Source organism: Macrobrachium nipponense, chromosome 11, assembly GCF_015104395.2.
Source record: "Macrobrachium nipponense isolate FS-2020 chromosome 11, ASM1510439v2, whole genome shotgun sequence".
NCBI classification, from domain to species: Eukaryota; Metazoa; Arthropoda; class Malacostraca; order Decapoda; family Palaemonidae; genus Macrobrachium; species Macrobrachium nipponense.
The window spans coordinates 47,069,965-47,094,760 of NC_061087.1; the positions used below are offsets into that span (position 1 = coordinate 47,069,965).

Consider the following 24,796-nt stretch of genomic DNA (forward strand, 5'->3'; position numbering starts at 1 on the left):
CTTGTTTAACAGGTCTAGTCAGCTGTAAATGTGAAGCAGCATATGCTTGGGTTTAAGAAGGAGGAGGTGGGGTTAGCAGCATCATCCCCGACACTATTTGTTGAGTGAACAGTTGTTGTACCTTCTGACGCCGCCACCTCCAGATAAGGAAAAATTATATGGGTAGATTATATATATACATATATATATATATATATATATATATATATATATATATATATATATATATACTTAAATCCATGGTAGAAAGGTCAAAGAAGCTGGGGACTTGGAACAAGTACTTGTGTGAACTTGAAAATGTAGAATAAACTAGGAAAGTACTTGCTCCAAGTTCCCTTTTTCACTTACTTTTCTACCGCGGATTTAAGGATATTCTCAATCACGTGTTCCTTCGTGCTACATTGGAGATATATACTCTCTCTCTCTCTCTCTCTCTCTCTCTCTCTCTCTCTCTCTCTCTCTCTCTAAGAGTGAACTCTTATGAGGAGAATGTCGTGGTAAAGATTTGAAAAGGGGCGCCGCCCTTTTCCTGTGGCGCCTTTCAAGTGCAGGTGTGTTGATGGCGTGCGGAGCCTCTGGCTGTGGCACTTAGGCTTAGAGGGGAAAAGCCGAAGTGAGTTATCCCGGGACAGATTGTTGGCGTGAAAGAGAGAAAGAGTAACGATCCCCTGTTTTTAGTTCGATGCTGCAAGAATCTTATCCCGCTCTGCCTCTCTCTGGCCACTTTAGGTCTACTATGGTAAATTTTGTGAGAAGCATTTCGGACGCCTAAGGCCTAACTATTGCCATTCTATTGAAGAGTTAAGAAAGAGAAAGTCTGCGGTAGAGAAGTAAATTAAAACAAAGAACTCTCTCTCTCACATCTGTTGTAGTTAGCAGCGCGTTTTCCGCTCAATTGAAAAGACCCTAATTCAATTCCAGGTAGCTTGGGAACACTGAGCGTCATATTCCCTTCATCCCTTTGAACCTTTGTTTAGAAGTCAGGTGACTATTGTAGGTCGCAAGTAGAGTTAAAGAGGAAAACCTTTCATGTATAGGTATGTTTATGTAATATTATGTGTGTGTGTACGCGTTTATTCAAATGTGTACCTTTTTCCCTTAAATAGATTGGCTCAAGAAACTGTAAACATTTTTGTTTGCAGCCTTTCTTTCCGGATGCTATTTCTGGCCAAGTGCCCTTATCTACAGTGGCTGCTTCCCATCACAGTTGACGAACCACTGGGTACATAGCCTACTGCTTACTAGGTCAACATGTACTACACAAAGGATTTTTGAAGCAACGGACTGAAGCAGCCGTCTTCCCTCGTCGAACTGAAATTATGGTCTCGCTGCCCTCACGCCGTCGCGCTGTGCGAGGGAAAATCTGAGGCGTGCTGTCGAGATCAGTTTCTGTCATTCAGTAATGCAAGCATTCATCACAAACTTTCCGTTTATCTCTCCCATGTAATGCCTGCTTACCATTGAGCATCCACATCGTATTGGCGGTGTCCTCTCAAGGTCTTAGCATCCGTTTCCGGTCCTTTATTTTTAGCCTTTCCTAGTTCTACCCATTCTGTATTCGTTATTCTTTCTCAGTGCCTACTCTTCGTTTTCTCCCTCTTGCGCGGACTTTCATTTCTTGACGGGTGCGTCCATTAGTCCTCAAGTCTTTCTTGTTCTCTTACTTATTCCAGGAATTATCAGTCGATTAGTTTAGATAATAATTTGGCCTCTTCGTGGAGTCCTTTTTAGTTGTCCCTCTTCTGTGGCTCTATTTGCTTCATCCGTGTCATCCGTTACCATCCTTAATACTCTGCTGAGATTTGGCAGGTTATTCCGTGGCGGATTATCCTCATCCAGAGTATTCACCCTCCTTGTTCTTCCTACCGTCACATTTGCTATTTTCCCTCAGGCCTAAATCATTGCCTAATGTCATCAAAACATTTTTTCAGGCTTTTATTTATTTTTTTTTTTTTTTAGTTACTCCCATATTTCACCTCGTGAACCAACTCCGGTTTTCGAGCCTTACTTCCAAATTCGAGAATCAACAAAAAACTTCCTTTCGCAACCTACGCAGACCCTTTTTCCCTTACCTGGTCTTCTTGTACACCGACATTTCACCTCGTTTCACTTTCATAATACTGAGCTTTCTTCGTTTACTAAACATACACAGTCATACAGCTGTGCTCATCCGTGCAACATCCACGCATACTGAGCGCTTTAGCTACTCTCTCGGTATGTACAAGTGATGGAGCGTGCACAGCGGGGTGGGGCTATGGGTGCTTCAGCCCTGCCCATTTTCTTCGTCATAGCTAAGGTGCCCTTTTTGCCGGGAATAATCTTTTAATTGGATCATATTATACGTCGGTTGATTGATATTGGACTGCTGTTTGTCAATAGCATATTTCCGCCAAACGGTCAGTCCACCTTCCGACGGGACGGCCCAAGTCCGAATCATTCAAAATTCTGATGGTTAGTAGTAGCGAAGGGCCGTCCAGTGTAGGTGTGTGACTCCACTCGTGTGTTAATAATATCTTGAAAATCTTACAATGGAAGCAGGTTGATAATTCTACTTTCTGTAATAAAATGTATTGAATTTAATAGATTTTAAGAGTCACATTATCCTTCAACATTTCTTCTTTTATATATCGTATATTATTGAGCCCCTGCCCCTCTGAAAGTCTGTGCACGCCCCAGCACAACTGTAGTGTTTGTTGGGCAAGGCCTAAATGACATTCTCTAGACCTTGGTGCTGGGTGTGGAATTGTGAGCCCCCCATCTTTGACGATCTGATGCCTCGCTTTAAAAAGAGCAACACAAATTAAACGTTATGGAAGTGTTTGTCGTTGACTCTTCGCCAGAGGCTCTTCACTCCGTGGATTGGACATTGTTCCGCTAGAGCATGATGCATGAAAGTTTCAAGCTATGTTTTTCATTGGGCTGCGGTGCTCAGGTGATGTTTTATTAGAATCGTGGTAGCATTTGATATTAGCTGACCTGGTGTCACGCAGACTCGCGCACACACACACACACACACACACACACACACACAAACTTGGAAGCTGCAATCACTTAATTTGTCGACATGGTAGATTGGTGCTGCGCTCAACTCACGTTTGCTGTTCATGAATCGCTTCCGTCCTACTGCCTATCAGTCTAACCGGCTGTAAATAGGTAACATGGTCAAGTGAGGCCGAAAAAATAAGGTGTGAGATTAGCAGCCTCTTTCCCAAGACTTCCTGAGACCCCAGAATGCTGTAGGTGCCCTTTTGGCGCCACCCTTCCGAATTGGAGATGGTGTGTGGTAATTTGTGTTTGTGTGTGCTTGTTTGTATGTTTGTGTGTGTTCAGCTGGGTGGAATATTGAAATGATTACCCTTTTAAAAAAAAACCTGTTCTGATGGAGAGAAGAAAACGGACAGAAGGCAAAAATGATGTCTAACCCGAGAGGAGAGTGATGAGGGACTGACTCCCTTGGCATGTGGAGGACGCTAGGCATCAAAGAAAATGAAAGCGGGGGAAAATTCCAAAGCCTGTTAGCAAAGGTACAGAAAGTCACTGGAGTGAAATATTGGGAACTGTTATGTTGCCGTAGCAAATACTGGGTGCCGAGATGTTGTTCATTCAGTGAACAGAGAAGGGAAGAACAACCCCCTGTATGAAAACATGATTGCAGCCAAGGACAGTTTTGACAGTCAAACTTTAGTCACTGGGATTAAAAATAGTTAAGCTGACACATATATTTAGAGACTATTTTATTACAAGGAACCGAGATTTAGCCATGACACATGTAGTAAGTAGCCTTACTATCCAAAATGATATTTGTGTTGAGTATATTTTTATTCAACACACTCGGAGAACCTCTTCATTAACGCCTTCTCCACGAACTTATGTTGTATATTCCCCACTTGAATTTTGCGTGAATAAGATCATTGCATCATTCAAGACATTTTTTTTTTAATGAGATGGTGATCCAGATATTTAGACCAAGCACAGCGACTTGTGAGTTTAATTCCAGGCCAAATATATTGCTGAATTTTTTTTTTCATTTTGTTGTGAAATGGAACCATGTTGAAGCTGCATCTGAGGGAGATGAAAGCATCAGATGATGTCCCGACCACGCTTGGATTATTCATGGAAATCCCCGAATTCTGAAATTGGTCAACTTCTCTTAGCTACGGTTTTTGCTTGCTAAATATTTATCGGCACAATACGATATATGGTTTAAAATGTTCAGTGCTCTCGAATTTCATTGTCATTTATGATGATGACATTCTATTATTGTGTTTGAAACCCGTCGTCCCCAGGGAACTAACTGTTGTAGTATATATGTGGGAACGTTTTGTCTGCAGGGCTGCAGGACGGCCACGATCATTCGATTTGGAATGCAGGGGTTAACACGGAAGTTCGGTTACTGGGCCGAGGAGAATAATTTTATAGTTCTTACGTAAGTCTGTTATCTATATCAGGTACTATTGGTAAAATAAGATTTAAATGGAGGTCGGTGACCAGGATGTATGCTGTAAGTCTGAAATGATCGCAGAAGCATAGGGCAGTCCGTTCTCTTTTTCTATTATTTTTGTATGCTGCTATTTTCCCTCACGTATCCAGTATGCTTCTTCTTAATAGTCTTAGTAGCTTGCCAGGAGTGAGCAACTTCGAGACCATCTCAAAAGAGTTCTCGGGGGTCGTGTGCCTGCCTGCCTGCCTTCCTTCCTTCCTTCCTTCCTTCCTTCCTTCCTTCCTTCCTTCCTTCCTTCCTTCCTTCCTTCCTTCCTTCCTTCCTTCCTTTGGGCTAACTTTAACCTTAAATAAAATAAAAACTACTACTGAGGCTAGAAGGCTGTAATTTGGTACTTTTGGTGACTGGAGGGTGGATAATCGACGCATCAATTTGCAGGCCCCTAGCCCCCTCAGTAGCCATCTCAACACTTTTCTTTTACAGAAAACTAAAAGTTGATGTTATACTGATAGCAAGGGATGGCGTTTTTGCATTATTGTAGAATTCCAATTTGGTTTTAATGCCATCTTACAATTTCTGTGTTAAATTTCACTGGGTTCCGCAAAGAAAAGTTTGAAGAGGGGAAGTGAGGTTAGCTTGGGTAGATTGAACTTGACATAAATTTGTAAAATTTGCAGCAACTAATGTGGAAAATTAGGGGGGAAAGATAAAATTGTATTCTAGGTTAGAGAAAATCACATCGTAACATACCAAAATTCTAGGAGGAAAAAAATGGTCGGTAAAACAGAAAGATCTTTGGGATGGACGCTTACTTTTCTTCTTCTTCTTCTTCTTCTTCTTCTTCTTCTTCTTCTTCTTCTTCTTCTTCTTCTTCTTCTTCTTCTTCTTTATCCATTCTGTCATTGGTGAAGCGTACAGGCAGCTGAGATGCGAATGTTCTGACAGGGCCTCTTGGGAAAATTCTAATATAGAAAAGCTTTAACTCTGGACGTGGAACACAACCATTGGCCGAAAAGGGTTTCCAGGTTGAGAACAAAGACCATTGTAAAAATAGATTGGCCTACGAGCAATGACGACAGCTCGTACTATTATGAATGAAAATGCTTATTACGAGTAAGCCGCATGAAAGAAAAATACACCAGCGCTACCAAAACAGCAACTTACAGACAGGAAGTCCATCAATTGACTGATAAGTCCCAGTTACCGGGCACCACCGGACGCTCTCTCTCTCTCTCTCTCTCTCTCTCTCTCTCTCTCTCTCTCTCTCTCTCTCTCCATATATAATTCTTCGTAATGATCCGTCAGTGTGATAAGATAGAGACTTGGGCTTTGCAGTGACAACTCCAGAAAATAAAACCTAAAGTTTTCTTGCGCTATAACGAGTAAGTACTGTCTTTGTTTGCATCATCAACGGAGCACACAAGGAAATTATTGGTATTATATTATATAAAAAAAATATAAGTGAAATTATAAAAATATATTGAACGAGTAACTCTGCTCTGAAGTATGCTTTTGAAGTTATGTTGGCCTTTACATGTAATGTGAAAAAAGTCACTCAGTGATATAATGTTACTCACATAATTTGACGAAATGAAAACTTTTATCATTTTATTTTCTACTTTATCTGATCGTGTTTTGGTGTCCGTTTGTGATGTTGCTGGATCGCAGCAAACAAGTGGGACCACACCTCTGGCTTGGTCTTCCCGTTATTTAGATAGCCGTTGTTTTCGCCGTGATCATTGTGGCGTTATAACAACACCCAAACTAAAAGAACATTCCAGGCAGCTGAATGCGTGAGATCGTTGTTACGACCCGAGAAATTGTTTGCTGATGGTTCTTCGTGGCCTTCATCAGGGAGAGATTATCCCGTGCTCAAACTTAATCCCGAAATCAGGATGTTGAGAAAACTCCTGATTTTGTCTCCACCCATTTTTGTTGACAGTGCAAAAGTGCGTGTGATGAACAACCGTTTGTCCCGGCTCAAAGAAAACGAGAACTAAATAGACAGGGGAAAGGCAAAGAAAAGGCTGGGTGTCCCTCCCGTGGTTGGGTCTGGCTTTTCATGGTAAAATATTTTTGGGTGTCTGAAAATACATAAGCAGGAAGAAAGTTCCAAAACTCGGCAAGTCAGTGATAGAAAAGGTCAGTTCACAATGTAGCCCAAGAATTTCTGATTTCCACAAGTTAATGTAGGATGACGTGACTATGTTCCACTTGAATCCAAAGGAACAATGGCCGAAATTGCACCTGAACAAAGGGAGAGAAAGAAGCCTCAGTATGACTGTCATTCGACCTTTCATATTGTGGCGGGGGATATAAAGACAAGGCTTTGTAGTGACAAGCGTATCCAAAAAAAGAGCAAAGAATTTGAGAAGTTAACGTGGCATTGTGGCTATTACAATTTCATATGTATCTGGTAAAAATGAACAGTAGATTCTACACACTTATATATACATAATTAAATATATATATATATATATATATATATATATATATATATATATATATATATACTATATACACATACACATACATACTACATACATACATACATACATACGTACATACACATACATGCATATTTATGCACTAAGCAACAAATATCCTTTAATATCCAATTTGCTCTACCACGGAATTAATATATTTTCATATATGTTAACCGAAAGGAAATTTTTTTAGTTGATAATAATGTCGTTCTCTCGTGGATTCGAATCAGCGCACAGAGGAGAAATCAGGACTTCAGTGAGTTACTGACTCGGCCAGCGTTACTGAAGTCCTAATTTCTCTGTGCGCTGGTTCGAATCCATGAGAGGAAGAAATTATTATCAACTAAAACATTCTCCTTCGGTTAACATTTATGAAAATATATTTAAAAGTGCACAAAATTGACTCTATGATTTGAAATTTCAAGTATATTCATGACCTGAGAGTTCACCCGTATATCCGGTTTTAGTTGGAAAGCCATAATAATTAATTAGGGAGTGCTGAGCGTTTTATGCTGCACCCAGCCAGCAATTGTTTCAGTTAAGATTTTTACAGCATCTGTGAGTTGCAATACAGAGTGGCTGCCAGTTAGACCAAGTGAGTTAACGTTTTGCAGATTGCAGCATCTCGTTCTGATCGCAATAGGTGCCCGAAGCGTTACCTTGGTGTTGCAGTTTTCAAAATGAAGGGATTAGCTTTAACTGTCAAAAATGTAAGTTAGTCAATATTGGTCAACGAGGTAATGTCGTTTTGGCGAGAAAGCTTCGTCACATCCTTCCAGAGAATAAATATTGACTGTCGATGTTCTTTGTTTCAGGCGAAGTATGGTGGAGTTGCGCAGCCTTGAGAAGGCGAGTGAAGTCATTGAAGAGGCGGCGAGAGACGCAGCCTCCCTTTCCTCGTCCTCTCAGGCGGAGGCCACAGCGACGACGACGACGAGTGAGTCTTCCGACTCGGGCGACGGATTCTTGAGGAGCAGCCCTTGGAGAAGTAGCGGGCGACGGTCGCCCGCCGATATGGACGCTACGCAGATTCTGAGGCAGTCCCCTCTGTTCCGGAACCGGACTGCTTCCCCTTCAAACTCCCAAGAAGAAGGCGACAGCCCTTCCAAAGACGGCGCCCCGGCTGCTGCGCTTCGGAGTTCTTCTCCTATCTCGTCCATCAACGCCAGGTAAGTTAACATCCCAATCGTTGTGCACCCTTTACTTCTTAGTTGTCGGTGTCCACTGTCCATCCGAGGCCACCGAGAGATGCAGGTGCCTGTCATTTGATCTATTTATTCATGCAGATTCGATGTGAGGAATCTATAGCTATGCATCCAATGCCCCAATTTCGTCGCTCCTTCATTCAGGAATGTAAGCATACGGCATCCATTACAAAGGCTGTGGCATTAGCCATCTTGAAAGAAAAAAATTAAGAATCGCCCGGGATATAATATATGCAGTTGTTTTCGTAAGGTAACGCATATTTTTATTGTTATTATGAGCTTTGAAGATTGGAACGCCATTTCATTTCATTTAACTTGAGAATGTTTTAAAAGCAAGTTAGATAACCCTTTGTGTGCTTAGGGTGGACACACTGTGCATACAAGTAGTAACTTGGTAGGTGGTATTCGACGGCCCACTGTCATGAAAAGTCGGGCCCCTCCACAGTGAGGCAATTGCTGGTTCATTAACCCACTCGAGAAAACTGGAGTCAGCTTCCTCTGCCAAGTTAAGCTGCCTAGTGACCATGATTATAAAGTCTGGTGGAGGGTGTTCTTTATACATCGAATGGGAATTTTTTATTGGTAAAGGAAGCTTATCCTCTTCGAAAGATATTTTTTTTGTCAGCTGTTCAAATAGGGGACACATTCATTGATAATTATGCACTGAAGGACTGCTCGGTGGAAAATGTTCATCGAGAAATGATTTCCAGTTGTTACTGGGCTTCTCCCACGAGCAAGAGCCTGTGCCTCCGTAGGGCCCATTTGGCTCAGTCTCGCAGTAGCAAAGCTCTTTGTCCCGCTGTTCATCAATGATGTAGAGAGACTCAGGGCTGAAGCTTAATGTGTGTGCAGTGCATGAGGTGTTGCAGATCCAAAACTATGTGGTATGATGACATGAGTAGCAATATTAATGGCAACGAGATACTTACCTTTCTTTATGTGCCAGTGATAGTATTGTTATAGTGCTGTATTTCCTCCAATACTCGATACTGGGACAAGGATAACAAGAGTCCACTGTATGAATTCGCCTTCCATTAATATACTATTACTATCGTATTCATTTTAGTTTGCTCTGACTTAAAAACGCAAAATTAGGCGTCGTACCTTTGTTTCCATTTTGGCTCAGATCTTGAAAGAATCGGCCCGATGTGATGGTTCTGCTCAACGCTGAGCTTTCGCAGTCAGTTTGTTTTTGCACTGGCATCTTATTCTGCTTCATGCTTAGTTCAAGTATTGAGATTTTTATGTAGTCGAGTAACTTGAATATTCCGTTATTATATATGATAGTAATGCATCTGTTCTTTCTCGACCGAAAGATGCTGTGGGACTCACATCTGGAGGTTGGAGGTTGCTTCTTCGCTCCGGTTTCTGGTTCAACGTTGTGCTACTAAAAATTAGTGCTGTCGTAAACCTTCTCTCTTCCGTGACCTTATCGAGCAGTTACATTACTGTAAAAGACACGTGTTTATACATATAATATATAATATATATATATATATATATATATATATATATATATATATATATATACATACGTACACACACAAATATATATATATATATATATATATATATATATATATATATATATATATATATATATATATATATATAGACCACAATCTCATTCCAGAGAAACTGGCTGCGAACCAAAAGTCTAAAATGTTCGGTGGGGGCCCCTGTAAGAGTATAAGTAGGACAGAACGGGGAAACAGGTACAAGGGAGAGCAATTGAAGATGGCTGGGATAGGGATAAGGAAGGAAGGAAGGATGAAGTAGCACGTGGTTTCCGTAAACAAACGAGTGATTGCTTGTTGTTGAGGCGGAGGAGGAGGAGGAGGAGGCGAAGCTGCAAGGAAGGAGTAGGGACAGAAGAGACGGAGGTGAGGGTGGGTGTCGAAGTGAGCGAAGCCCAGGTGGCTCCGAAGTGATGGGAAGAGCAGACAACGGCACCACCACCACCACCACCACCACCACAAGGGAGCAAAGGCTGAAAGGCGACAGCTGATTTTGCAATAAGGCAGGAATGGGGAATGGTGGCTGCGCGTGGCTCCCTCGTCACTCTTATCATCGCTAGCAATATAGACTAACCAACACCCTTTCTTCCATCTGCACACCTACTTACGTACCAGCAATTCTACCTTCTTCATCCTTCTTTTAGTTTCCTGTTCTTGATCTGTTCGTTTCGTGCCCAAAAGAAATTGGAGGTATATCTTGTGTCATTTTCCATTTTCGCTCTCTCTCTCTCTCTCTCTCTCTCTCTCTCTCTCTCTCTCTCTCTCTCTCTCTCTCTCTCTCCTTTGAACGACGGAGTTTCGCCTTGCATGTACTACGTACTGTCAAAAATTCTTTTGCTGCCAAATGTTCTCTCAGGGTTTTCTTGGTGAGAAAGTTAGTATTGGAACGTCCTCCTTCCCCGTTATCCACGAAGACTACTACTTGGAAAATGGATCAGTAACAAATTCTTTTGCCCCTTGTTGTTACTGATCATTTATTTAGTCATGATCGCTGTCATAAAGATAAATTTTCTTTGTAGGACGTCATTTTGGGATTTTATGTTTTATGCATCTCGTCTTTATTCTACTTAATGAATTATACTGACGGCAGTTTAGAAAATGTTTAAAGATGCTTTTCCCACATTTTTATCATCCCCGATGGTCGCAAATGACATCACTACACGATTATAGGAAAGGTCGACGTCTGCTGTCATTTGCTCATTTAGAATCATTTCTCTCCCAAACTGAACAGGTTCCTTACATATCTTATAGATGATATCATTGCAGCGTCCTAACACGAAGAAAACCTCTGGGAAACATTCAGATATTCAATTACATTATTTCTGTATTTATTGTTACTTAAAAGTACCAGTTTAAGACACATTAATATGAGCTGTGGTATGCCCATACACACATTCCATCATATATATATATATATATATATATATATATATATATATATATATATATATATATATATATATATATATATATATGTGTGTGTGTGTGTGTGTGTACATACATACATACATACATACAGAATTTTCCCACGATAGGAAGTGATTCAAAGGAGAAAATCTTCACATTGCCAACAACGTTATAAACTCCTACATGTAACTGATCAGTAACCACGATCTCCCCATCCAGTAGCTCTTTCGCTTAATCTTTCAGCCCTCCTGAGTTATACACTCCTTTCACAAACTTGTCATCCTCCATCTTTTTTCCGTTGCTAACCTTTTTACTACGTTCACCTAGCCCGGCCTTTCTTACCCTTGCAGTCCTTTGCACTTACATACTAGATGCACTTTACGAGAAACTGATCTCAACAACTTCAGCCAAATTTCCTTTATTCAGTATCCTTACTTCACTACCAGAAACAAGACCGACAGTCACTTTAAAATAACAACTTTTAACTTCGGCTCCCAGAAAAACACCTCTTCCAGATCTATACCAATCACTCTGCTACCTTCTCGCCTCACTTGCCTCGTCATTCAAGCCTCATGTCATCGTACCATAGTCTAGCACGTTTACCAGTTACCTTACAAATCAGCTACTTTCTTGCTCCCATCACTCACAGTCACAACAGCTGGGAACCGACAACAGATGACCTGGATGAACGGTCATATTGGAAAAAGGATGAGATTTTGACGATAGAAATTAATTATACCAGTGATACGCAAATGTAAGGGTGATGCACTACATTTGAAAATCATAGATAATTAAGACTGCTGGAACAAGGAATTAAAATATAAACATAAAAACGGGCTGGAGACATAAAAAAAAAAATGTTCGGGCAAAATGTGTAAAGCTTATCATTGCCAGTGTGACTTCATGTCTGGAAAACTGGCCGCAAAAGCAGTCTTGACAATAGGACTAATGCAGAAAATTGAGGATCTTGAGAAAATATGCCAGAGGGCCAAGCCTGTTGATTAGGTGATCATTACGAAGATAAAGGATCGAGTGTGAGGTCAATGGTTGGTATATCCGCAGAATTTGAGATAGGATTTGGATTGACCCATTTTCTTTTTATTATGGAAATTGAGGAAGTAGTAACAGGAGGCCCCTGGAAGCTAAAAAAACAGATGAGTTTGAAAAAGGGTCATAGAAGTGTTTTAAAAAAATTAAAGTTGTGGATTAGAATAAAAAGACCTGGAAGAAGTGGTTGAAAAATGAAATAGCAGAGTAGAGTAAGACTACTGCAAATCAGTGCAACTGAAATATAAATTATGGTGATGGGAGGGCCGAGTACAGAGGGCAATTGATGTAGTGTGGGAAGTGGCCGAGCGGAATCTGCAGCGTTAGGAGAGGGAGGCGTGAAGGTAGGTAGCCTTGTCTAATAAAAGTTATAGTGAGCTCTCTGGACTTGAAAGTTCAACTTGAGGTAATACGTTGCTGACTTACGACATGCATGAAAAGATGACAGTGAAGAAAGGAAGAGGATAATTTTTTTCTTTTTTTTTTTGTGACAGAATGTGGATGGGGTAAAAGAAATTTCGGTTACCTTTGTGACATAGTGGACTGTAAGGAACTGAAAATGAACAAAGCAGAAAAGCAGCAGCAACCTTGATAAACCAGGAAGTGATGGTTAAGTAGCTGAAAAATATGAATATCCTGTAAGTAGATCGAGAAAAAACTGAAATAACACGTGCAAGACGTGCTTCTTTATATTACACAGACTAGGGCATTTACAAAGTGTACAGATTAGATTCCAAAACGGTTTGGATAAAAAAACAATTCATTGTCGGTGTTGGGGGGAGGGGGCGGAGTAGCAGAGAGATGTGGTGTTCAAATAATGGATGATAGTTGGAGATGGTTTGGACACATAATCAGAAAGGAAGTTGGGCTCTAAATTACTCTTACTATTTTCGGAAGTGACACAGGCTCAGTAAATTACCCTACAGTTAAAGAAGGTGACAGCAGAATGCCAATGGTTGGAAAGGCCCAAAAAGTGACGGATGAAGCACATGCATGGTAACTTAGTCCCAAATAAAACCCTTGGCAAGAATGAAAGGGGCCGGAAAAGATTTGACGGACCTCATCAAATGGCTGACCCTTAAACGGTAGTCGTGACTTAGAACTATAAGAGATCATGTAGTTCAGGTTGCTAAATCGAATTCAGAAAAATCAGGCGCTTCTGTTATTCTGTAGTATGTTCTTTTGCGCATCTCGGTCATGAAAGTTTTAGTATATGATTTTGTTCAACCTGATTCGGAATACTGCTGCTGCTGCTGCTGCTGCCTTCGTGAGTTGCTCTGTCTCTTTCCTCCCGTCGCCTCCGTTGGTTTTCATCGGCACTTCATGTGATGGACGGCCTTGCCCTAGCAGAATTCTTCTGTCAGTGTTCTTTCTTTCTGCCAAAAAGGGGCATCTGTGTCCCTCTTCTGTAAGAAGTTTTTTCGTCTGTTCCATTGACCTCAAGAGGAGAGATCTGCAAGGTTCTTTCCAGTGTCTCTTTGGCCCCCAGCTGCATCTTTCATCCAGTTTACTCTACCTCCAATTATATCCTCTTTCTTCCATCTTATTTTCCACCCTTTCCTAACAATGTTTTCAACATTATTTTCAGCGCTGAATGACCTCATAAGTCCCAGCGCTTGGCCTATTTCCTAGATTTTATATTCCAGTTTCAAAAGCTTCACTATATCCGTCAGTCCACCCCATTCCTCAATTTTCTTGTCTCGTACTCTGAAGATTTTGAGATTCCCTCATGCTCCTTCGGTCGCACTTTCAAGAACGAGTCCATCGCTCCCTTGTGGATGGCACCTGCCCTTTCTTTCGGCCTACGTTTTGAGGGTACAAGCCCTCAAATCAATATATATATATATATATATATATATATATATATATATATATATATATATATATATATATGTGTGTGTGTGTGTGTGTGTGTGTGTGTGTGTGTGTGTGTGTGTGTGTATTCGGAGGTTTTCAAGAGTAGAGGGCAAGTGGCAAGTGGAAATCATCAAGAACTGAACATACAAAATCAGATGAAGTGATCTAGCGTCAGGTTTTGCACGAGAACCAAATTGAACAGCTTCGACAGAGAGAGTGATGATAGTTCGAAGTTCCAGGTTACTCTATTGACTTTCTGGTGATGATTGCCTCAGTCAAATATGGTATATTTTGAACCCGATTTCTGATTTATTATTCGGTATCATTTAGTTCTTTGATTGAGCATCCCGTCATTGTTGATATAGCAGCTTATCGGATTCTCAACGTTCACAAATAATCTGACATGCTTATACAGTGTACATTTCAGGCTTAAGGGCGATAATCATGGGCAGCCTCATTCCCATCTAACGTGCGTTTTTGCAGCCCTTTCTTGTCTTCTGCAGCCACTTCCAGTTTGATTTGTCACAAATTTTCTCTGAGCTCAACTTTTGATCGCGCTCCTTTCTTGCTTGCTCCTCTTTTCGCTACGCTAAATAATAAAAATCCTCAAATCTTGGGCCGGTGAGACATCAGGTCTCTTAACGCGGTGTGGATAATGACCCAACTGCCGGCAACTTTAGACTTACTTATATTTAGTTATTATTTTGGAACTATTTATAATGTTTTTTTTGTATATTTATATGAAAGAAGTTATATTAGAAAATGAACTGCATTGGTTCGCATTCAGTGTATTTTTCAGAAATCTACCAAAAAGGAAAATGTGAGTATAGGATTCTCTTGGGGACTTGTTGGTCTTGGTCTGTTTTTCTACGTTTGAGTTTTTATGAACTTTATTTTTTTTTAAAGTGGTGGGAACCAAGTTAAAAAAAAAGCAAGATATTTCCATATTTCGCAGCGTGAATCATGTGAATGATTTTATTTTACGATATTATTAACGCGAAACCAGATGATGAAAGGAAAATATATACAATAGCTGATAGGCATTAGCATGCCTGAGAAGCTGGCTTTCCATCCCCATTGTTCCCCCCGGGGGTCTGAATCCTCGCACGTATTGTTATTCAGAAAAGTCAGAGCTCTCTTCTTCCTTCACTGGCGCTCTCTCTCTCTCGGGTCTCGGGTGTGCCTGTGCCTGCAGCTGTCGTCGTCGTCATCTCGCGTCCCTTTTGTCTCCTCGCTGCTTGCTTATCTCCGCAGTCTGTACTTTATACCTGCCCTGCAGCTACTCCTTGCTCGTTGCTGTAGGAAGACGACGAGTTTCAAATCTCCGCATTTTAGAAAATGGACCTTTGGCAGTACATGTATTTCGTCGGCGAAGCTAAAAATCTCTGGCTGTAGTCAAATTCACTGTTCTGGTTAAGGATTGAGTGGGATTTAGTCAAACAAAAATTGATATCTCGAAATGTAAGTTCGTTGACGAAGTAGTCCGTTGTTGGTAGGATTTTGATAAAGTACAAAAAGATGGAGAGGATAGCTGGATTACAGGCAGCCATTGTTAGAAGTCTCATTTCAACGGTTGTTTTTGTAGTCAATCTTGCTACTACCACACGACTACCACGAATGTCTGTATGCCCTTGAAATGTGTTCAGGAGTTGGTCTTGCATTAAAGTACGCCATTGTTTTGAAGGAATACTCATCTTCTCGTTTTTTACGATGAAGAATATTGTTACCTAAGTATACCGACGAACAAATGCCAACGCCATGTATTTTTTAGCCAGGCGTGAGAAAGACTCAAGTAGTCGTCAGAAGTGTTTTGAGGGCCTGCTGATATTCCCCCCTCCCCCCCACCCCCCACACCCCCACACCCCCACACGCACACTAGTCCTGTCACCCCTCTTGCATGAAGGGCACAGCTAGACCTGGAATATGGGTAGTCATTCATTAGATGATTAGAGCGTGTTAGAGGAAGCGCCATGCTGAATGGCATCTTTGACATAACAGGGAAAGCAGGATAATATAGTCAGGAAAAACGTCGCAATGGGGCAATGCTAAGTATTCCTCCTCCTCCCCCTCCTCCTCAGTCACCTGGAAGATGTCAGTGTCACCCCAACCCCTGGCTTGAGAGAAACACGGTTCATGGCTGCATCGAGTAAGCTCTCTTGATGATTTTCCTCCCACCTTTTCTGACATAACTCGAGATCATCCAGTATGAGGCTTTGAAAGTGAAGCTTCTCTCTGGTTTTTAATGCAGTTGGTGATGTTAGATGCTCTGTCTCCATTTGTGGCAGTGCTCCGTTGAGTTCCCCGCTCAACTGTTCCCTTCCTCCTCTCTGAAGGGCACCATTCTTCACTTCACATTCATATTTTAGTCTTTGGTTCATCCTTCATACTTCTGCTAACATCCCCTCTCTCTCTCTCTCTCTCTCTCTCTCTCTCTCTCTCCCCGAGGCATCTGATGCTCCTTTGTCATACGTTTCGGTGTTTGATTTTGATTTCCATATACTATATCATACTCCTCATTTGCAGCTTCATCTGTCGCTTTTCCAGTATTCAACCTTTTTCTTTTTTTCTTTTTTCTTTCTCCAACATTTTCTTGTTTATGTCAGTTTTAAGTCGTGTTAGGTTTTTAATATGGGAATCGAAAAATACATTGCATAAATATATATGTGTGTATGTATATATATATAGATAATAAGATAGATAGATAGATAGATAGATAGATAGATAGATAGATAGATGATAGAGAGATGAATCGAAAAGTAGAAAAAACAAAAATATTTAACTGACAGTTTATGTTGTAGAAGTTCGGTATGGGGTGTTGTTGGTAACTACAAAAATGGTGGGTATAATGACCTCACGAATACAGTTATTCCGTACAACAGTATTCGAAAGGTGAACGTTAGGTTGCGATGATATTATATATATATAATATATATATAATATATATATTATATATCTCTATATATATAGATATATATATATATATATATAATATATAATTATGAATAATCGGTTAAACGTTCTGATCTTCTATACGATAAGTCCTCCAAGTGCGGTTTTATGAATCTTGCTGCGTCCGGCTTTGTTCCTTTTCCATTGTTGAAATTGGACCACGACGGGAAGACGCACGTTTATAATCCCTTGAACCATCAACTTTCTGCTTTCACGTCAGGGTAAAATGAACACAAGTGAAAAAAAGAGAAACAAAGCCAGACGCGACAACATTCATAAAATCGTCCTTTGAGGATGGTGGATGAAGGAAGGGCCGTGGCCGGATAACCAGGACGACGTCGTCAGTGGACGGAAGGAAGGGTCCGGTCCGAGGGTGGATGGGTGAGCCTCGCGTAGAAAGAGTTGCCCCTATGAAGGAAGGGAGGGGCCCGTGATTCATGTCCTGGCGTCGGTGATTGTGATTGTGGGGGCCGGGTTTTTAACTTTATGGTGTCTCCTCAAGTTTGTTGTTTGGTTGACTCTGAAAAGACATTTGACAGCATTTTTGGAGAAGTACACAAATAGGCTATTAGTAGAAGTTTGGTGTCTCCTTCCTTGAGTCTACTCTTCCTATCATTCTGACGAACTTTGACTGACGGTCGTTTTATTGAGCATTTCAGGTGATCTACAAGGATGCTCTGTTTACTGTATTGCCACAGACTTTTTTTTTTTCCGTGTAAAAGGTAACTGAAGAAAGAAGCTTCAGGTATTTGTCCTTGAGCGCTGTCGATTTTGCTATATTGTTGTTGACATCAACGGTTTGGCGAGAAGTAAGAGCTGGTTGATAGACTTGTACTTTACGGGAGGTAAAGGTATTCATGGATAGGTTTAGAATAGGTGTAGCCCGAGGGTGAATCATGCAATATATTGCAACAGTCATTCAAATGAAGACTTACTAGCTATTGGCTTTTAGAAATAATTATTGGTATTAAGGGAGAAGTTATAGAGGTGGAATATCTCTCTATATGGCAAGGTGAAGACATGTCAGGTCAGATTAACAGGAGCATTATGGAAAGAGTCTGACCTTTGAGAATGAAAATATGAAAATCATGAGTGAAATATAGCCATGGGATGGATAAGAGTATCGTTTCGTACTAAGGACAGCAGATTTCACGAGTGGTTCTCACTCTGTATGAAGTATCGGTAGACCTTTTTTTCAATTCTAGGGACCAAAGAAGTCGCGTTGGAGGTAGGTTTAGATTAAACTCGCCATATGCAAGCACACGCCCTTACCCAGTGATCCATGTAGCCTTTTCTGTTTATATAAATCAGAGTGTCATTCGCCCTTTCCAGAATTGTGACTGAAAAGGGGCTTGCTTAAAAGTTTGAAGTAACATTGAACATCTGTTATTTTTTCGACACTTGTTCATCAGTGTTTTTAATTAGATTAACAGAATTTAGTTTTAAAATTAGTTCTGTTTTATTCATAATGACCAGACTAAAACGGCTAAAGTTTAGCTCAATATACAGAGCTAATAGATAATAGATACAAGTGTATTGTATTTCATTTGATTCCTATGAAGATCACAGTCAGTGAAAAAAACCTATGATTAGATTTCTTTGCCAACTATTAGACGAATAGAGGACTGCTTGAAAGGGCAGTGCTTAGTTTTCCTCTGAAGTCGGTTGAGAAGCCTGACTTCTCCAGATATGTCGACACAAAAGGCAGCATAGCAGGAATAACCTTCGGCCATTGGTGGATACGATTCCCACATCAGGGTCCAGAACATATCTCGCTTCTTAATCAGTCATCAGCTCCCGAATTTCATTCTGACAATCACCAAGAACTTTTTCATTTGATCATTTAAATGAATTCCTCCTTCAATCTAGCTCTTTATCGCTGACTATGCCTTGATTCCATTTTAAAATGCTGCCAAGTGGCACAAAAGCTCCATTTTTTCAATTCTGAAAGCCTCCTCACCACCAAAAGTAATTGATGTCAGTTTCTCCAACATTTCTTTTATTTTTTATTTCTTCTAGCTCTCCAAAGACGCTTTCAGGAAATTCATAATTTAACGTTGCTTAAATTTCTTCCTTGCCTCTGAAAATCACCTTTATCCTGTAGCTCAAAAATGCAAAACAAAAAGGCAGGACGCTTTTTTGCGCTGGGCACGATACCATTTTGTAGCATGTGATGTCCTGTAGATTCTGTACAGTTTGTAGAAGTGCAATTTGTAGAAAGATCATTATGCCACCCCAATCTTCGCCCCATCAGTTGGGATTCCATTCTGGCATAGAATTCTGTTGTGAAATGGCACAAAATGGCTTACTGTGGACCTCTGGACTCACACAAGCATACCAAGACCAAAAGAACCAGGTTTGAAATAATAATTGCTGGACACATACTTGAGGGTTTTAGACATTGACCAGTTTTTCATTCTAAACAATGTGACCAAAAAATGAGCTTATGAGAGTCCTGGAAGAAGCGTGGACTTTGGAATGTAGGAGGCATGAAAATCAGTTTTGTTATACCATTTCGTTGCGTTGTTTTAAAAAGTTCGATAGTTTTAGGCTGCGGCAAAACAACTTCTTTTCAATCCAGCCTTTGACCTAATTCTGTCATTCAGAGTTTTTCGAGAAATGAAGCATCAGTTATAAACTTGACTCATTTTATATAATTGATCAGAAATCTAAGCATTAAATTTCGAAATATTAAGCGTGAACGAATGTGATTATGAATGCAGTGAATGCTCAACACTGGCAATAAAAAGGCCAAACTTTGTGTCGGCAGGCAACCGTCAGTTTGTTCTCCATTCAGGTGCATTGCCAGTACTACTTCCCCGGAAGCTTTGCAATGGACTACTCTGTTTTGGCGACTTTTGTATAGTCATTTGCATTTTCTTGATATTTGGAGATGATATTACTGTAATGATGCATGCTAGTTTTGTGGTTATTGTTTTATAATCCAGCAAGTGTTGGGGAAACTGGTCGAACAAGCACTAAAATATTTTTTTTTCATACAGCTTTCTTCATCATGCGGCATTTCATTGTATTTTGTGTGGCTTTCTGTCTAACGTAGTCATGCCGGAGGACTTCCATACTGGCAGATAAACAAAAAATTGATTGAAGGTTGTTTTTAAATCCATTCCAGGTTTATAGAAGTTTTGACAAACTGATCGCTTTCTCTGATATACGTGCGTAGTTGCTTCGTTTTTTATCTACTTTAACGTTTTAACTGTAATGTCAAGGAGACTAGCCTTACTTCTTCTCTAATATCGTGGTCTTGATGTTCATCGCTATTTTAGTGAACTACATCTTTCTAGATCTCTGACCACAGCCTTTTGTAGACGTTTTCGCCTCGATTCTCCCATGTTCTCCTTAAGTGGCACAAATACGCTCAGAGGTATGATTCGTGGATCTTGAATCTCCTCGCTAATCATTTTACCCACTCATTCATTCATTGCACTTATATACCTACTGCTGTTCTCTGAATCTCCGAGGTTTTGGGTTGCGCTTCAGTGACCTTAGGTTGCTCATTTGCAGGTTCTGTTTGTTGTTTTCGCACTTTGGTGCTCAACTCAAGTTTTCCACGCAGGAGATGAGCTGATGAAACCACCGGGATCACCGACTCCTTGGCACTAAAAGGAATTCAAGAGTGAATGAGCCTCCAGTCTTCTATTGGTATTAGCGTGATGGAACGCATTGTTCACCAGCGAATACGGTAGTCATGTCCATGCATCCAATATTCTTGCTCCCTTTCTTGTGTTGAATCGCTCCAACGACCCCTAAAAAATATCTTCCCTTCGGGGCCTTCTGATCGCCATGTAAAACTTGCGACTTTGCAACGACCTCTTCTTCAAGTAAAATTCTCATAAAACAACAGCTTTGGTGTCTTGAAGGTTCTGGGTGGGTTGATGTCAGTGCTCCTCCTCTCTTTTCTTTGTGGGACCAAAATCCTGATTTCGTATCACTTTATTCTGGAGGTCATCATCGAGTTCTAGTTTAGTGAAAGCGTTGTTGCACTTTGTTTATGCCTTGTTCCTTTTCAGGCCTCGGGTGGGGGACGGATACGTCAGTCGTTCCTGACTTGTGTGATTATTCCAGCCTGCTTTCAGTCTGCTAGGAAGTTCTGCCATCTGTGCACTAAGAGAGAGTTTTCCTGAAAATAAAATGAATTCATCTTGTATCTTGATCCTATCTTGTCTTATAAACACCAAATGTAATTGTCATGATTTTATAAGAAGACAAATAGAAACCTATTTTATTCCATTTGATCCGATAGATCTATATCTCGTTCTCCCAGTGTACTACAGCAGCTCTTGAACTCGTTTCTTTTTTCTCACCTAACGTTGTCCTCACGGTTTCTGTTGCTCTTGACCCTCCTCATCTTCCTTTTCTAATGCCATACATTATAGTAGATTCCCAGGATGATGTACACTTTCCGGGTTCTTGCAGTCTCTAAGGCCAGCGGGGCATCTAGCCTGAGTCTTGTTCTCAGGAATTGCCGGTGACCAGACTTTATGCTCTGCTTCCGGTTTTGCTGAGTTAATATAAGCACTGTGGGTCTCCTTCGTCTGGATACCACATCCTAGTTCAGCTCGTCCCATTGATAGGTGGTTGTGGAATTCTGTAAGAGTACCGTCTTATGACTTGGACATGAGTGTTTTGGATAACGCAAACCTCGGCCAAGGCTAAACAAACAAACAACCCCCCACCCCTTCTCCCCCAAGAAACATTAATATCCTTCTCAGAAATATGTAGTCACGAGATCACCTTTGGCAGAATTTTCGTGAGGTTCAGGTGCGATGTTTTTGCCCGCTGGTATAGCTTGCTAACAATCAGAAAACTAAGCTAACCAAACCAAACATTCTCAGAAATTTTGGATCCAAAATATCAAGATCATTGGTGTGTTATCTTATAGACGAGATATAATACAACCTTGTTTTCTCTATTCTTATCTAGTCTACTTTTTATGGGATTGCAAAGAAGGTTTCATCTCTCTTGAGAGAGAGAGAGAGAGAGAGAGAGAGAGAGAGACTAAAATTACAAATATCATACAGAACAGTTGACGATCGAACATGCGTTGTACATGAACACCATTGCTAGTCACCTAAAGTGTAGAAGTGGCGTCATTCCCAGGTTGTGAGAGTTTTTAATCTGCAAAGCTCTGGAATCCTTTAATACTTCCATATCCCCATATTCCTTTAATCTTGCGGATTTCAAAAGACTGGTTAGTTAATCCTCGCTCTCCTGTTCGTGTTCAATTTGAAAGTGGCGCTTCTTCACGCTGGCTGTCCAAGGGGTTCGGGATAGATAAGGACGTGCATCAGGTTGCCTGTCTGTCGGCCTCTGCATCAGAAGAGGAAAGAGCAGAAATTGGATTTGACCTTGGTTCTAGTCGTCTTCAGTCACACTGGAACATCTTTTCTGTGTTCTTGTCGAAATAAACTTCAATAATCAATTTTGCATGTGGAATGGATGTCACTCTTGAAGTGATGGTGGTTGTTTGGGACGGGCGATGAACGTCGTTTTTATTCTGTCTCCCTGAATTTTTTGTGGAGTTGAACAATTTTGAGGAATTGTAACTGAGTAAGCGAATCTTTTATACTTAACGCGAGTATTCACCGTAAGAGAAACCGCCCTTACCGTGTGTGTGTGTGTGTGTGTGTGTGAGTATGTGTATGTGTGTGTTGGCAACCGCTTTTGTTAGATAGGATGGGCGAGGTGTCAGGGGTGAGGGAGTGGGAGAGTTGGTGGTAGTAGTGGTGTCGGAGGATGGTGTGCTCCATGTGCGCCGGCGGGGCTGCCAAGCGCGGTCAGTCAGTTGTGGCCGGGACTGCTTGTGGTGAAGAAGAACGAGATAGACGTTGTCACTGCTACCACCGCTAAAACCCTTCGTCGCCGCGTTGAAGGATAAAGAAAAACAGACATCGCCCGCTTGAACACAGAGACGAGAAACAGCCACCACTAGGTTCGGTTCTCAGTGTCGCATCTCCGTAATTCTCTTGGCCTGCACTGTTGTACGCAAGCTGAACTGAAGACCACAAGCAGTCATATATAGTATTCGGGTCCTCTAGTAACAGACTAGATTGCGTTTGAATGTGCATGCGTATGTTGGTGGCTGTCAAATCAACAGTTGTTGTCTGAATATCCTCGTGAGTGAGTGGTTTGTAAGTTGATGCCTATTCCTATTGTTTGGTTATTCGTTTTCTATTGAAGTGTTGCTGCTGCTGTCTATTTTACACCACTGTGCTTCTGCATGGCCCTTTCTCTTGCATGCTGTCCTCTCCTAAGTAAGGTGACTAGGGAACTATCTTTTGTGGATTTGATTTCACGAATGGCTAATGGTATCGCTGAAGCACATTGAACGTATTTTTAAATTTATATCTGGTTTAGGTATCACTTTGAGGGATTTTCGTTTTCAGTTTATTTATTTATTTATTTTTCCTTACAAGGGCGTCTCAATCGTTATTTTTGAACACTGGACCTTGAATGAACAGGCCGTAAACTTGACATTGGAGAGGAAAAGCGAGGGAGGACTGCAGCGACACGAAGAGGGCCAAAGAAAGATGAGTGGCGAGGGGCAGAGCGAGCGAGAGCGCCGTGCAGGGCGGGAGGGTAGTCGTAGGGGTATGGCAGGACTCTTTGGGTCAGAGTGGCACCCACATTATTGTAACTGTGACGTGTGCAACAGCAACAGGATTCAACACCGGCGAGAAGAAGAAAACGTCTTGAATCAGTTCGATGATGAAATCGATCGCTTGGAGGACGAGATTCTCAGGAACAGGTCCTTCTTCTCGGTTTCCAAAAGGTACATCGACAGTGACTGGGAAATTGAATTTTCGGGCGCAGCTACTCTTCCACAAGGGCATTGTAACTCAGCTTTTCTCTCTCTTGATCACACTGAAGTCAAGGATACCTCTTCATTGGCTGCCGACCCCTTGCATTGTGCAAAAAGGAATGGAATCGAAGGTCATCCGGCTGAGATTGATAATATCAACGAAACCAAACGATCGACCAGAAAACCCAAGGAAAAGAGGCGAGTGTCATTTGAAAGCATTTACTCGACCTTGTCTGCCAGAACGCTCAGTCGCACAGGCAGTCGGGTTGATAGTTGCCGAGACCATACTGATGGCACCGATCATGTAGGCAATGAGGAAGACAGTTGCAAATATCCCTCCGCACTTGCCGAGCAGGAGAACGCCGATCAGACAAGGAACGACGAAGACTCTCGAAATTTTGCAGATAGGAACCAAAATATTTATGAGAAAGGTTTGAATGATATGAAGAAGAAGAAGAAAAATTCCTTGACCCTCCGACTTACAAGTACCATCAAAAGAAGGTATCTCGTTTGGTAGAAGCCCTTCTCCTTCCCTGTCTCGTGTGCTTGGTATTTCTTAGATTTTTGACCTTGCCTTCACGCTGTGCAGTCCCGTGCGATAGTCCGATAGTGTAGAACAGGTTCGCTCCCATGTAGGTACTGTATTCTGAACGTACAACATTGTATCCAGTGATGTTCCCACGATGCTATACATGTAGATCAATCGTAGACTGTAGACGAATGAAAATTCTCTTTTCAGTCACTGATTGTAGCAGCTTTGATTCTAACTGAAAGGTTCAAGTGCTTGCAAAGAAAAGTTATGTACACTAAGATTTTACAAATTTGGCACATATTTTGTTATTGGCTCTCTTCCTAAGGAAGTCAATAGTCACAAATGAACTGGACCAAAAACAAGATTGAACTGTAGTTGCTTTTAACTAATCGAGTAAGAAGGAAACCCGTTATTTTTATTGGGGGAGGCTGACGACGACTGTACATTGTAATGGGCACTAACTATGTCAGTTACACCATTTTAAGACAAGATGTTTTATTTTATTTTGTAAGTATATCACTAGTCGTTCACAAAC

The 24,796-nt window shown here is 41.1% G+C and overlaps 1 protein-coding gene across 16 annotated transcripts in view; it reads left to right on the forward strand.

The window, feature by feature from the left end:
* Positions 1 to 24,796, forward strand: part of LOC135205702 (uncharacterized) — a 1,031,110-nt gene that overhangs the window by 902,653 nt on the left and 103,661 nt on the right. For all 16 annotated transcript variants that reach the window (XM_064236823.1, XM_064236798.1, XM_064236782.1 and 13 more), the window contains one exon: positions 7,743 to 8,096. In XM_064236823.1, the coding sequence (XP_064092893.1) occupies positions 7,743 to 8,096 (354 nt within the window). The remainder of the gene's footprint in view (positions 1 to 7,742; positions 8,097 to 24,796) is intronic.